At 35.7% G+C, this 15,396-nt stretch overlaps 1 protein-coding gene across 1 annotated transcript in view; it reads left to right on the top strand.

Annotated features, from left to right (window-relative positions):
- The window catches only part of IL7 (interleukin 7), a 66,025-nt gene extending 52,848 nt beyond the window's left edge, over positions 1 to 13,177 (top strand). Inside the window, exons 3-6 of the mRNA XM_032759890.2 lie at positions 6,625 to 6,705; positions 8,058 to 8,189; positions 10,440 to 10,493; positions 12,893 to 13,177. Coding sequence (XP_032615781.1) covers positions 6,625 to 6,705; positions 8,058 to 8,189; positions 10,440 to 10,493; positions 12,893 to 13,012 — 387 coding nt within the window. The 3' untranslated portion in view covers positions 13,013 to 13,177. The remainder of the gene's footprint in view (positions 1 to 6,624; positions 6,706 to 8,057; positions 8,190 to 10,439; positions 10,494 to 12,892) is intronic.
- Positions 13,178 to 15,396: the final 2,219 nt, after the last annotated feature.

Below are 15,396 nucleotides of genomic sequence, written 5' to 3'. Positions count from 1 at the left end.
GTTTGGCTGAGTTCGATTACCTCCATGTGTTTCATTCTAAGTCATAAGACGGAAGGAGCAGCTGTGTGGGAGTTTTAACATATGCCCACAAAGATACTCCACCTTACAGGAGGTACAGCTTAAATTCCCTCCTCTTGAGTATGGATAAGAATTAGTGACTCACTGCAAGGCAACTGAATAATGTGGAAATGGCAGTGTGTGACTTCCATGTAATAAAAGACATGGCTTCCTCCTTGCTTTCTCTTACATTGATACTTGGGGGACAGTCAGCAACTATCTTGGAAGGATATTGAAGAAAGCCTGTGGAGAAGCTCATGTGGTGAGAAATTGAGGCATTCTGCCAATACCTGCATGAATAGGTAATAGGGAATAGATCCTCTAGTCCTGATGAAGTCCAGGTGACTACAGACATGACCAACATCTTGACTGCCTCTTGATGAAAGATGAACCAGAAGCTCCCAGTTAGGCAGCTTCCAAATTCTTGACCCACAGAAACTATACAGAAAGCATCAATTTCTTACCACATGTCTTTTGGACAAACTCAACATTAGTGGACAGAGGAGCATAATTCTCTATGGTAGGCTAAATAATGGCCACCCAGATAAAAAATTCTAATCTCTGAAAATGTATAAGGTAAAGAAATCTACAGATGTGATTGAATTAAGAATGTTGGTGTGATAAGTTTATTTTGGATTATCTTGGTGGGCCCTAAATGCTATCACAAGTTCCTTCTAAGAGAAAAGCAGGAGAAGACTTGACACCCACACAAAGAAGGTGATGTGAAGATGGAGGCAGAGACTGAAGCCACAATGCCACAAGCCAAGGAACACTAAGGAATGCTGGCAGACACCAGAAGATAGAAGAGGCAAACAATGCATGCTCTCCCAGAACCTCTAGAAATGTGAGATAATAAGTTTTTATTGTTTTGAGCCTCCAAATTTTTGGTAATTTGTTACATCAGCCATATGGAATGAAAACATCCTCTCATTTGGTGAGTTTAGATGTTAAATATTGGCTGAACAATAATCTACTCTACTTTAGCATCCCTTCAGAAATAATCAGAAAATTTAAAAGGAAAATTATGCACTGATACTAGCAAAATAAATGAACAAATGAATTAACACAAAATAGGCAAAAGGAAAATGAAGTATCTAGACCAAAGTTTAATTATCCATGAAAGCAATGGAAAATGTGAAGTCTCTAAGAAACCAATGTAAAAAGCTAAAAACAATATAGTATGAAAGAAACCAGAAAGAAACAAATGTTCTTTGGATTTAGGGGAAATACAGAGACTAAAATAAAAACCAGAAATGAGTACGCCATTAAAACAGGCATATGAAAGACAGGATGGGTAAAAACCATACAAAATGAAATTGTGTGTTTGTGTATATATATGTGTGTACACACATACACGAAAAGAAAAGTTCAATAGACGATTCATTTTTTATGTAATTAGTGTTTCTAAAGAAGAGACTTAAAATGTAATTTAAAAATTCAAAGATAGAAGAAAACCATGCTGAAATTAAAGAAGATACAAGTCTACAAATGTAAAGAACATCATGTATTTTAAGAACTCGAAAGCAAAGGAGTGGGGAAGTGGCCAAGATGGCCAACTAGAAGCAGCTAATGTGAGTGGCTCTCACAAAGAGGAACAAAAGCTTGAGTAAATACAGCACCATCAGCTGAAACATCCAAGTACTCACATTGGGACTAATCAAGGAAACAACTTGACCCATGAGAACATAGAAAACAAAGGCAGGACGACAGCCCACCTGGGCGCAACACCCAGCCAGGTGAACCTCCCCTGCCCAGAGAAGCAGTGAGTGAATGTGTGACCCCGGAAACCACACTCTTCCCACGAATCTTTGCAACCTCGAGTTGGGAGATCCCCTCTTGAACCCACTCCACCAGGGTTTTCAGTCTAACACACACAGATATGGGAGTCTTGGCAGAGCAGCTGCTCAGGCACATGTTGGTGAACCAGGAACTGTAGATATTCCAGCTTCAGGCTTCCCGGCAAAAGTAACTGCAACTCCAGAAAAGCAGATTATATTCTTGTGCATACCCTTAGGAAAGAGGCTGAATCCAGGGGGCCAAGCAGCGATGGTCTGTGGGCCCTACTTCCATGGTGCCTCAAAGGATAAGACACATTGGCTTGGAATTCCAGCCAGCCACCAGCAGCAGTGTGGTGCCTACCTAGGACAGAGTTCCCAGGGAGAGGGGAAGGCCACTATCTTCACTATTTGGGCGAGTCACCTTTTTCAGCCTGCAGGCTTTGAAGAGTCCAAACCAATCAGGGGCAGAAGGGATCCCCCAACACGGCACAATTGCTCTACCAACACATGGTCAGACTGCTTCTTTAAGCAGGTCCCTGAGCCATCCCTCCTTATTGGGCAAGACCTCCCAACCAGGGCCTCCAGCCATCCCCGCTGGTGTTCTCTGGCCTACAGAGATTTGAAAACTCCCTGGAACAGAAGTCCCAGAGGGAGGGGTGGGCTGCCATCTCTGCTATTTGGGTACTGAGCCTGTCCAGCCTGTGGGCTTTGGAAAGCCCAAGCCAACAGGCGGTGAAGCATTACCCCAGCACTGCGCAGCTGCTCTACAAAAGCATGGCCAGACTGCTTCTATAAGTGGGTCCCCAATCCTCTTACTCCTGACTGGGCAAGACCTCCCAACCAGAATCTCCAGCCACCTCCTGCAGGTGCGTTCCACCTGGCAACAGGTTCAAAGCTCCCTGGGCCAGAGCTCCTAGAAGAAGTGGCAGGCTGCCATCTTTGCTGTTTTGCAGCCTTGACTGGTGATACTTTCAGCTACCAGAAAATCCAAGGCAACTAGGGACTGGAGTAGACCCCCAGCAAACCACAGCAGCCCTATGGAAAAGTGGCCAAATTGTGCCGGGGAAAAAAAAAAAAAAAGGTAGGCAACATCGAACATTGAAGGTAGATTAGATAAGCTCACAGAAATGAGAAAGAATCAGAGCAAGAATGCTGAAACCTCTAAAAGCCTGAGTGCCCTCTTTCCTCCAACTGACCTCATTACCTCTCCAGCAAGGGTTCAAAATAGCCAGTATAGAGAAGAACTTAATCCTCCTGATAGGACTGAAAAACACACTACAAGAATTCCGTAATGCAATCAGAAGTATTAATAGTAGAATAGACCAAACAGAGGAAAGAATTTCAGAGCTTTATGAAATACGGCAGGCAGACAAGCGTAGAGAAAAAAGAATGAAAAGGAATGAACAAAACCTCCAAGAAATATGGAATATCATATCACACCAGTCAGAATGGCTATAATTAAAAAGTCAAAAAATAACATGCTGGCAAGGTTGTGAAGAAAAAGGAATGCTTATACACTGTTGGTGGGCATGTAAATCAGTTCAGCCATTGTGGAAGATGGTATGGCAATTTCTCAAAGACCTAAAGAGAGATATACTATTCGACTCAGCAGTCCCATTACTGGGCATATACCCAAGGGAATATAAATCATCCTATTATAAAGACACATGCACATGTATGTTCACTGAGGCACTATTCACAATGGCAAAGACATGGAATCAACCTAAATGACCATCAATAATAGACTGGATAAAGAAAATGTGGTACATATACACCATGGAACACTTTGCAGCCACAAAAAAGAATGAGATCAATGAGATCGTGTCCTTTGCAGGGACATGGATGGAGCTGAAGGCCATTATCCTTAGCAAACTAATACAGGAACAGAAAACCAAATACCACATGTTCTCACTTATAAGTGGCAGCTAAATGATGAGAACACATGGACACATACAGGGGAACAATACACACCAGGGCTTTTTGGAGGATGGAGGGTAGGAAGAGGGAGAGGATCAAAAAACAATTAATGGATACTAGGCTTAATACCTGGGTGATGAAATAATCTATACAAAAAAAACCCATAACACAAGTTTACCTATGTAACAAACCTGCACTTGTACCCCTGGACTTAAAATAAATGTTTAAAAAATAGAGAAAGAAAAAGACACTAAAAACATGAAAAGATATGAAAGCATAAAACTCACTGTAAAGATAAAGCATGAAATTCACTGTAAAGATAAAACATAGTCAAATTCAGAGGGCTGTAATGAATTTGTATGTAATTATAGTGTATACTGTAATTATAGTTTATCAATTACTTTTCCTCTAGTATAAGAGCTAAAAGACAAAACTATTAAAAAATAACTTCACCTAAAAAAAAAGAACTTAGCCAATGTCATGTTTTATACTAGAAAATACTGCAGTTCAGTCTTATAATCCTGGCTTTTCTCTTTTGATTTTCCATATTCATAAAATATTTGAAGAAATTTGTTTCTTATGTACATCTTGACATATGTGATATATGATTTGTTTGTTTTTTTCTGAGACAGAGTCTTGCTCTGTTGCCCAGGCTGGAGTGCAGTGGCATGATCTCGGCTCACTGCAAGCTCCGCCTCCGGGTTCAAGCGATTCTCCTGCCTCAGCCTCCCAAGTAACTGAGATTACAGGCATGTGCCACCACACCTGGCTAATTTTTTTTTTTTGTATTTTTAGTAGAGATGGGGTTTCACCATGTTGGCCAGGCTGGTCTTGAACTACTGACCTCATGATCTACCCACCTTGGCCTCCCAAAGGGCTGGGATTACAGGCATAAGGCACCGTGCCTAGCTGTGATTTGTTTCTTATTTGCATCTGGACATATGTGACATGTGAATAAGAAACAATTATTGTGACTTTGGTCAAGTAATTATATTCTTTGTTAAATCAAAAGATGGCCATCTAAGTTTCTTTCCAACACTATGTATCTATAATTCTTACTCTGAGCCATTCTTCTGATAGGGCATGAATGAAAAGAATTTTAGAAAGCAACAGTAATTGGCAGTCATATAGATCTACACTAGATGCATTAATAAAATGTACTAAGGTCAATGAATTAATAACTGTGACCTCTATAGGAGTCAACCTTTTAAGGGTATAGTAACACATTTACATTCTGTATGAAGCATTAGGTAAAAAAAAAAAAATCAACTGGTATAACATTATCTTTCTGTGGATCTGCAAAAAATAAGTGTTATTAATAACCTAGAACAGCCACCTAACCAATATGGCTTTTTAAATATTCATGTGTCATGCAATTTGCTAACATGTTGCAAGAAATTGGCATTCATTATGTGACATATTGTCTCATACGAAATTTTTGGTGAATTGGAAGATAACATACAGAGTAGCGGCACATTTTTCACCTTCTTCTTTGAAGGATGACATGGTAACAATTAAATACTCTATGTTTTATCAAAGAAAAAATTATGTATGAGTTATTGTCCTTGGGGTAAGGGGAAGTCAACATGAAAATGACTTAATAGGCAAATATTAATTATCCACTAAATTTTCAGGAATATGTACAAAGGCAATGTGAAGATAGTTATTGAAAATGCATCTTTTACACTTGAGATGTATGTATTCAGACACTTCTTGCAGATAAAACTGATGGTATATACATTTTAAAATCAGGGTAAACCCAGAAATCATCATGCTTTTCACAAGTGATAAGAGTAATGAATACTTTTCTGAGAGGCAGATGAGGATTCAAAGCCCATGACTAAATCCTGCCATTGCTCCATTTCTTATCCTGTTTCTCTGGAGACATTACGTAGGCTAAGACTGCTTTTAGTCCTAGAAGCTTTCATAGCATGGAGTTGCTAGTTTGCTGGACAGAGCTAGTCCAACCCGGTGCATAAGAAAATCTGAAACCTTAGGAGGTTTCTCCTAATATCAACTAAATGATTGATTTAGATAATCTCTACCTTCTTCTACTACATTCCTTATAAATGAAAAAAAAATAGAGCACATACCAGTCTGCTTTCCCACTCTTATGTTTATAATACACACATATACAATTACACTGTGTCTCAGGAAAATTCTACCTCAACCATCCCAGAAAATTGGATTGCTAAAAATGTTGTGAATAAATTTCAACCTTAATTCTCACTGTCAATTTCAAAGTACTGTCTAATGCAGATGGTTTTATATTCCTTGCACATCCAATTAATTAGTTGTGACTGTTGAAAATACTATGTTGATTATAAGCCTGTAGTCTCAGCTCAACTGAAAAGAGTATAAAACAGACAACTGATATGAAGGGGTAAAGGGCTTAGGTATGTCATATATTTGTGATTCTTTCTCTTATGTGTTGAGCTTTGTATGGATCCCTTCATTCTAATATAAATTCCTTTTCTTGTTATTTGTTGATGGCAGGAAATTTGACTGAATAATCTCTTAAATTCATCTCAACTTAATGACTTCACATTTTATAATACTTTGTCTATATAGCATAACTTCTAAAATAGGTACTTTTATTTCCCTAGATGAGCCAGATTCTCTTAGAGAATTCTGGGATTCAATTATGGGATCTGGGAGGGGCTCTAAATATGGGAGGATTTGTGTATACACTTATTTATCCTTCAACTATAGAAAACTATTCCTCATGCTTAGTCAGCTGAGCCAGGCAAAACTTATTTTCCTTAAAATGCACACATAAATACCAGATATTTTAAGATTATTACTTTTATAATTACAAGATATTAGAAAAGTACTCAGTTTTAACCATATTATTTTATGTTATTTATTACAGGACAGCATGAAAGAAATTGGTAGCAATTGCCTGAATAATGAATTTAACTTTTTTAAAAGACATATCTGTGATGCTAATAAGGTAATGATAATTATTTGGAGTTTGTCATTCAACCTTGATCTTATAGAAGCTTCTATTTTTTGTGCCTCTGTTAGACAATTATATGAATACTATTAATATTTGCAGCCTGACCACATAATTCCCATTGATTAAATCATACTATGGCCCAATTTTATATTTTTGTTTTACAAATAGTCCTGTACTTGTTAAATAAGAAGTTTTTTTCTGTTTCACCATTCCATTTTTTACCTTGAAAATACTAGAATTGTTGAATTCAAAGACACACACCTATCTCTTATTTCTAATTTTCTTTTTTTTTTGGAGGCGGAGTCTTGCTCTGTCGCCAGGCTGGAGTGTAGTGGCGCAATCTCAGCTCACTGCAACCTCTGCCTCCTGGGTTCAAGCGGTTCTCCTGCCTCAGTCTCCCAAGTAACTGGGTCTAGAGGCATGCACCACCACACCCAGATAATTTTTGTATTTTTAGTGGAGACGGGGTTTCACCATGGTGGCCAGGATGATCTCGATCTCCTGACCTCATGATCTGCCTGCCTCTGCCTCCCAAAGTGCTGGGATTACAGGCGTGAGCCACTGTGCCTGGCTTCTAAATTTCTTATACAGAAAAATACTTGTTAATGTGAATGCTTGCACACATACAAATATAAGTCATTGGTATAATTTAGTTGGAAGCATCTTGAAAATTTTTCTTTCAATATTTGCTTATTTCTAAATGATTACCACATCTAGTTGGTATAATATTACACTTTACAAAACCTAGAGAGTTTACGTCATTTCTCCCTACAGAAACGGGTGTGCTATTTCATAGTCTTTTAAAAACTCACAGTAGCTAAGTTAGCTTCATGGCATCTCACAACCATAAATTCTTTTTTAAAAATTTCTTAATTTAAATATCTGCAAAACTTATGTTTTAGGTGACTACAGTCCTTTATTTTCTTATTATCAGCTATTCTTCCATAGCTCAAAAGATGCAAGAAATACTAAGAAAAAACCACACATACCTCTTATAATACATTGTTGCTTCCAGAAGCCTTCTCCTTCGGTTATCATGTTTAAAATTGAATAATCTTGTAATATGTTCACACATAAGTGATAAGATCCCATAAGCATAATAGAGAAAACAAACTTTAAAAGTCAAGATAATTATTAAACCAAGTTCTAGGAATTTCATGCTGTCACCTAGGAGCCAAACAGTTTTAGTTCTGTTACTTGTCAGTCACATGATTAACTGGAATAGAAAGCTGGGGTGGTGGGCCATTACCTAGCAATATAGCTCAAGCTCTAGGCTCCTTAAGAAAGCTTATAATTTCTTAATATTTTATTTGAACCATAGCCCTTCTGACTTTTTCCTATAATAGGAAGGTATGTTTTTATTCCGTGCTGCTCGCAAGTTGAGGCAATTTCTTAAAATGAATAGCACTGGTGATTTTGATCTCCACTTATTAAAAGTTTCAGAAGGCACAACAATACTGTTGAACTGCACTGGCCAGGTAAGCTAAGGACTATTTACTTTGAATAAAAATATTAACTACTCTTGTGCCAAGATACCACTATTCTCTGATGATCACATCCATTATCATAGAATCCTAAGTGTTTATTATCATCTAAAGTTGAAGTATATTTACTCAATCCTAGAAGAGGAAAGGCTCAGTTTGGAAATACCTATTTGTCTCTTGGCTAGAGTGAATTGTTTGTGAAAGGGGAGTAAAAAATAAATAAATAAATGCTGCATTGCCATAATAACTTCCAAGGATACTAGGGTGATATATTGGGTGGGGAATGGTAAATTTCTATATCTAAAGCTTATTAATAGCTTTAATCCATATATGTACACATTTACAAGAACTCCTAGTCAATAAAACAGGAAATCAAATGTATTTAACAAATATCTTTATAGGCTTAAACTAGACATATACATGTCCAACAATTTTCCCTTCTTTAAATAACTTTGATACAAATAGGGCTAATATTTTCCTACTTTTCTACTAGTGGTTATGAACTAAAACAACAAAACCAAATATGGAAGACATCTAGAGACTAGACAGCAGTTTCCTTATCTATGAAATGCAGAAAAACATAATATCTACATTGTAGGATTTAAAAGGATTAAATGGCATAACACATGTAAAGTGCTTAGTACTAAAAAGTTTTCAATATTTAATACAATGCTTTATTTGTATTATTTATCTCTTTTTGGATTTTACCAGCTGCCACACAAAATCAAAAGGTTATTTTATGGTTTTAAATGTTTTCTTAAATAACATTTTTATGACTTAAAAAAGAATTTTGTTTTGTTTGAGCACTAGTAGTTTCCCATAGAAGGTAAAATGGTAAGATTATATTTGAACCCTATTGACAGTGATAAAAATGTAGATTATCTATTATATAACTTGGATAGCCTCATTTATCATTGCTTTATGTACTTGATGGAAGCCAGTCTCCTCTTAGTGTGCTGGATTTGCCAAGCTTATTTCCAAACTTGCGTCCTTACGTTTGTCCCTAGAGAGCATTTCTACTTTTTTTTTTTCTATAAATTGGATCTATTTTGCTCTATGCCTTCAAGGCTCAGTTCAAGATTCATGAAGACTTCCTACTCTAGTCTACCATTTCTTCATTCCTACTTAATAGTGATTTCAAAGTACTGTCTAATGCAGATAGGTTTTATGTTGCTTGCACATCCAATTAATTAGTTGTGACTGTTGAAAATACTGTGTTGATTATAAGCCTCCACTCTTGGTTCAACTGAAAAGAGTGTAAAACAGAAAACTGATAAAACCTCTTGGTCTAGGAAGAGGTAAAGGTCTTAGGTATGTTATATATCTGTGATTCTTTCTCTTATGTATTGAGCTTTGTATGGATCATCATGTTCCAAAATTAACTAACTGTAGAGAAAGAAAATATGCAAATAATTTAAATCTTTGAAATTAAATTATATTACAACATTGATTAACTTGATACAAGTCACCTTTTTCTTGAAATAACAAGGCAAGATGTTAAAGCAGTCAGCTACGCTGAATTTTCTTCATGAGCCAGGCATGCTACAAGCTTTTTACTATTGTTTTATTTCATTTTGTTTCTGATAAGTGAAGCTTAATAAAATGCATGGCCAGGATTTAACAATTTCTTGTTAACTTTTTTTTTTTTTTTTTTTGAGACGGAGTCTCGCTCTGTCGCCCAGGCTGGAGTGCAGTGGCGCAATCTCGGCTCACTGCAAGCTCCGCCTCCCGGGTTCACGCCATTCTCCTGCCTCAGCCTCTCCGAGTAGCTGGGACTACAGGCGCCCGCCACCACGCCCGGCTAATTTTTTTGTATTTTTAGTAGAGACGGGGTTTCACCGTGGTCTTGATCTCCTGACCTCGTGATCCACCCGCCTCGGCCTCCCAAAGTGCTGGGATTATAAGCGTGAGCCACCGCGCCCGGCCAACTTTATTTTTATACTGATTAAAATTCAAGTTTTATCTCTGCTAGTATACCCTACTATGTTAATTTTTCATACCTCACAGGCATACCTACAAAATTATGGATTCTGGGTATTCAGAAGACTGAACTATCTTGCTTCTTCCTTTACCCTGATATTCCATTTCTAAATCATATTAATATTTTACTTTCTTAACAATAAGAAATTTAAAGTAGAATCTCAAATAGATTAGATGAGCCGAAGGCAATATGAAAATTAGCAATTACAATTGGAGGAGCAATGAAGAAATATTCAATATTACAAATGTGACTTTGTTTTTAAGGTTAAAGGAAGAAAACCAGCTGCCCTGGGTGAAGCCCAACCAACAAAGAGTTTGGTGAGAATAATTGTATAATTTTCCTTATGGTTCATCAGCTTTTTACTCAACTTCTTAATTTTTCATTTTGAATTATTTCCTTCTTATAGCTGGTTTTGAAATAATTTATTATAACATTGATAAAAGGAGAAATGAGGTGCCCCTCAAAAATTTGATTCCTTTAAACTGCATTTTTAAACCCACTATTTTAAAATAGAAGCTGTTAGGGCAAATACCAAAGCATGATTTTTTTATTTTTAGAGGAAACAGCATTAAAATATTGCAGCTAGTAGTTAAAAGAAATGAACAAATAATTTATATAGGAGAAAATAAACTAGATGACAACTACATGAAGAAAAAAGCCATCCCTGTTAGGTACTAATTAGGTTGAGGCATGGAAAAATGAACACACCTGGTTCATAAAAGTGGTGGATTCTTCTTTTACATTTCCATTATTTGACCAATAGCTACATGGCAACATGGAAATTCCTTACTCTTTTCAGAAAAGCAAAGTGAGCCTGTACACTCTGAAATTTAGGAAACTCTAGGGATTCCATGCAAAGTGGAACATCTGAAGTGAATACAGGAGCTAAAAGCAATATAATCACCCTGAAGGCTTTTCACTAAGATAATTTGGAAAGAAAGTTTGGAAAAGAAAGTTTGGGTGCGGTGGCACATGCCTATAATCCCAGCACTTTGGGAGTCCGAGGTAGGCGGATCACGAGGTGGAAAGATCAAGACCATCCTGGCCAACATGGTGAAACCCCGTCTCTACTAAAAATACAAAAATTAGCTGGGCATGGTGCGCGCCTGTAGTCCCAGCTACTCAGGAGGCTGAGGCAGGAGAATCACTTGAACCCAGAAGGTGGAGGTTGCAGTGAGCCGAGATCACGCCACTGCACTCTAGCCTGGGCAACAGAGTGGGACTCCGTCTCAAAACAAAAAACAAAAAACAAAGCAAAAAAAAAAAAGAAAAGAAAAGATAACAACTATTTTCCCAGGATGCAGGAGTAAAACCAAGATTCCCTGTTTTTTACTTTTTAGTGAATGCTTATTCTCGGTGTCCAAGGAAAACTATGAAATTTTCACATCTATATATCTCAAATCTGCTTAGGCAAATCAACTTCAACTTGTACTTAAAAAAATTGTCCAGGACCCCTTATTGAAAACAATATGAAAAGTTTGCCTTTATATTTCCCTTTGAGATCTGTTGTTTAATCTTTGAAATGTATTCTTTAAAAAGTATGTGCTAATGTTACTAAATACATGACAAAAAGAGATCTGAATTTGTGGCCAAATTAAAAATAGGACAGAGGAGCTCAAGATTCAGTCATTGTATTTACTTGACATATATTTACTTGACCTTAGCAGCTTATTTATCTTCTTTGCAGATCAGTTTCTTCATCTGTGAAATGAGTTCAAATCATCAAGTTCATACGATGATTAAGCAAATAAAATGAAGTAAATTATGTAAAACACTGAGCACAATATATGACTGAGAGAATACCCAATAACTTGTTATCTAAATTATCTAGTTACCCAATAACTAGTTATAATAGTTTTTATATTGCTTGCACATCCATTTACTTGGTAGTGATTGTTGAAAACACTATGTTGATTTTAACCCTGAAGTCTGGGCTCAACTGTAAAGAGTGTAAAACAAACAACTGATATCATCTCCTGGTCTAGGAAGGGGTAAAAGTCACTGATATGCTTTATATTTGTGATTAACTAGTTGTTATCTAAGTGAAGAATTACTCTACCCTGCGCTATTCCCATTCTCACAGGTCAGGGGACTCAGAGAAATATAACTGAGTCTATATAGAGTTACTCCTTTATATGTCTGTTCATGCGAAGTATCTCTTTCTTCCTATAGGTTGTACAGGTAGCCCTTTTTAAGATTCTTGTCAGGTGCTAAAACCTAGCTTATGAGGCAGGCATCTGACATACTCTGGTGAAGGTTAATTGTTGGAGTAGACCTTAGGGTACAAGCTCCATCAGCTATATCCTTATTAATTATCTTTGGCAAAATAATCTGAGTATTTTCAATGTTGATTATTCTTCCCACTAAAAATAAATTTTTCTACATTAAAGAAACTCAACTGAGTAATCTACAATTACCTTTCTCATGAAATTCCAAACAGTGTTATTATGTCCACTGTTAAACTGTGAAAATGGTGGTCAGCTGATATAGCTCTTTGGAGAATCCTAAATCTTTAATCAAACCAACCTTGAATTTTCTACATGTCAGTTATGACAAGGATAGTTAGAAATCATCGTCTTTAAAATGTCACACAAGATTCTACCTTTTCATTGCACCAGTTTTTCAGTATAAAATAATATGATGAAAAATTGAGTATTTTAAAATATATATTTTTGTAAAAATGTGAAGTTTAAACTTTTAAAACTCTATTCTCTAGGAAGAAAATAAATCTTTAAAGGAACAGAAAAAACTGAATGATTTGTGTTTCCTAAAAAGACTACTACAAGAGATAAAAACTTGTTGGAATAAAATTTTGATGGGCACTAAAGAACACTGAAAAATATGGAGTGGCAATATAGAAACACGAACTTTAGTTGCATCCTCCAAGAATCTATCTGCTTATGCAGTTTTTCAGAGTGGAATGCTTCCTAGAAGTTACTGAATGCACCATGGTCAAAACGGATTAGAGCAATTGAGAAATGCAAATTGTATTACTAGAAGATGAATACAAACAATGGAAACTGAATGCTCCAGTGAACAAACTGTTTCTTATATATGTGAACATTTATCAATCAGTATAATTCTGTACTGATTTTTGTAAGACAATCCATGTAAGGTATCAGTTGCAATAATACTTTTCAAACCTGTTTAAATATTTGAAGACATTAAATCTACGAAGTATATAATGGTTTCAAAGATTCAAAATTGACATTGCTTTACTGTCAAAATAATTTTATGGTTCACTATGAATCTGTTATACTGTATTAAGAGTGAAAATTGTCCTCTTCCGTGCTGGAGATGTTTTAGGGTTAACAATGATATATGGATAATGCCCATGAGAATAAGAGAGTCATAAACCTTAAGTAAGCAACAGCATAGTAAGGTCCAAGATACCTAAAAGAGATTTCAAGAGATTTAATTAATCATGAATGTGTAACACAGTGCCTTCAATAAATGGTATAGCAAATGTTTTGACATGAAAAAGGACAATTTCGAAAAAATAAAATAAAAATAAATTCATGTAGTCTAAGGATGCTAAACCTTAGTACTGAGTTACTTTGTCATTTATATAGATTATAACTTGTCTAAATAAGTTTGCAATTTGGGAGGTATATTTTTAAGATAATAATATATGTTTACCGTTTCATTAATGAAATATTTGTATTTAATTTTGACACTATATCTGTATATAAAATATTTTCATACAGCATTACAAATTGCTTACTTTGGATAACATTTCTCCTTTGATAAAATAAATGAGCTATGTATTAACACTGCCAGATTCAGTTAATAAATCTCAACAGAATTTTTAAGATGAGATTTTTAATACTTCACTGCTCTTTTTCTTTCATTGAATATATGACCTTTAATAGCCTATTACCAACAATTAACATGAGACATTACCTTCTATGTTAAATTTTAGTCTTTTAAAAGAAACTTGTTTAGAAATGTCTGCAGTCTTCATTCACTGATAAAGGGAAATGGAAACACTATTCTAAGCAGGCCAGAATCTACAAATAAATAGCTGTCAGTTTTCATTGCACTGAACTCACATCCTTCATGTTCTTTCTCAGCCTCATCACCATCTAGTTACGTGCTGATAGGCTTTACTTGATCTACAGAAGATGCTCTGGAGACACCCTCAGTGTGTGTTGGTAGCACTTTCCTGCCTTCTCTCATTTTCCCTGACCCATATGACATTTCACCTTCACTGGTGCGATAGCTGTATAGAATTGGATACACTTCCATACAATTTACTGAACTGCCCCATTAACAAGACTTTGAGTCAAGTATTTTTTTCTGTTTGGTTATCACTGTTAACTCCAGAAAGATGAGTTGACTAACATTTTTTAGAAGCAAATGACCCTTCACCAAGCTTGCTTTCTTCAGATGGACTTTTCTAAGTAGGCTATGCTCCCTCCATCATAAAACATGGTCAACCATGTGGTACACCTCTACCTTGATTACTGGAGATATTGGTAAACCATTAGTTAGAGAAATGAGGAAATTTACATTTCTAAAGGTAAACTCTTGAAACTGTCCTTGAAAATGTTTCCTTCATGGCTATCTATAATGTTCCCTAACAGTGTTAAAAAAATATATTCTCTCTGGGGTTGTGGTAAAATAAGGGTCAATGTTTTTTAAATGCTTGTTTAAAAACACTATTAAAATTTTCTTCCTTGGTTTCTGTCATTTGTTATAGTAGATTTGAATTTTTGAGAAAATTGGACTCAAACAGTGTATTCAGCTTGTACTGTGTGTCAAACGTTTGGAAAAATTACCCACACACTTATGGTTGCATTTCCCTTCTTTGTTTCCTAGCCACTAGCAAGATAGGTTGGCTAATAATGATTTGGGAGAGTATATCTACTCCACAATTAGAGACTTATCTCAATAAACATTTTCTTTTAAATATATATGTAGATGCTTTAAGTCAGCATTTTCTAAAGTTTGTCCCAAGAAATGCTAATCTTTGCCAATGCTACAAAAAGAAAAAAAAATGAGGGAAGATACTTATTTTTGATGTGAGTTAAATATTCTCTTGGAGGTTCACGATTCATATAAGTATATTAAAGTCTCTGAAAACTCATTCATGTAGCTGTGAAAAAAATTGAATAGTAATATATCATTTCTAAAACTTATTTAATTATATAACATATTTTTACATTAATAAACCCTAACTTAACACAAGGTTAATATAATTCATAGAATTAAAACTAA

This window comes from Hylobates moloch, unplaced genomic scaffold (genome assembly GCF_009828535.3).
Source record: "Hylobates moloch isolate HMO894 unplaced genomic scaffold, HMol_V3 SCAFFOLD_9, whole genome shotgun sequence".
Taxonomy (NCBI): domain Eukaryota; kingdom Metazoa; phylum Chordata; class Mammalia; order Primates; family Hylobatidae; genus Hylobates; species Hylobates moloch.
This window is presented reverse-complemented; position numbering and strand designations above follow the sequence as displayed.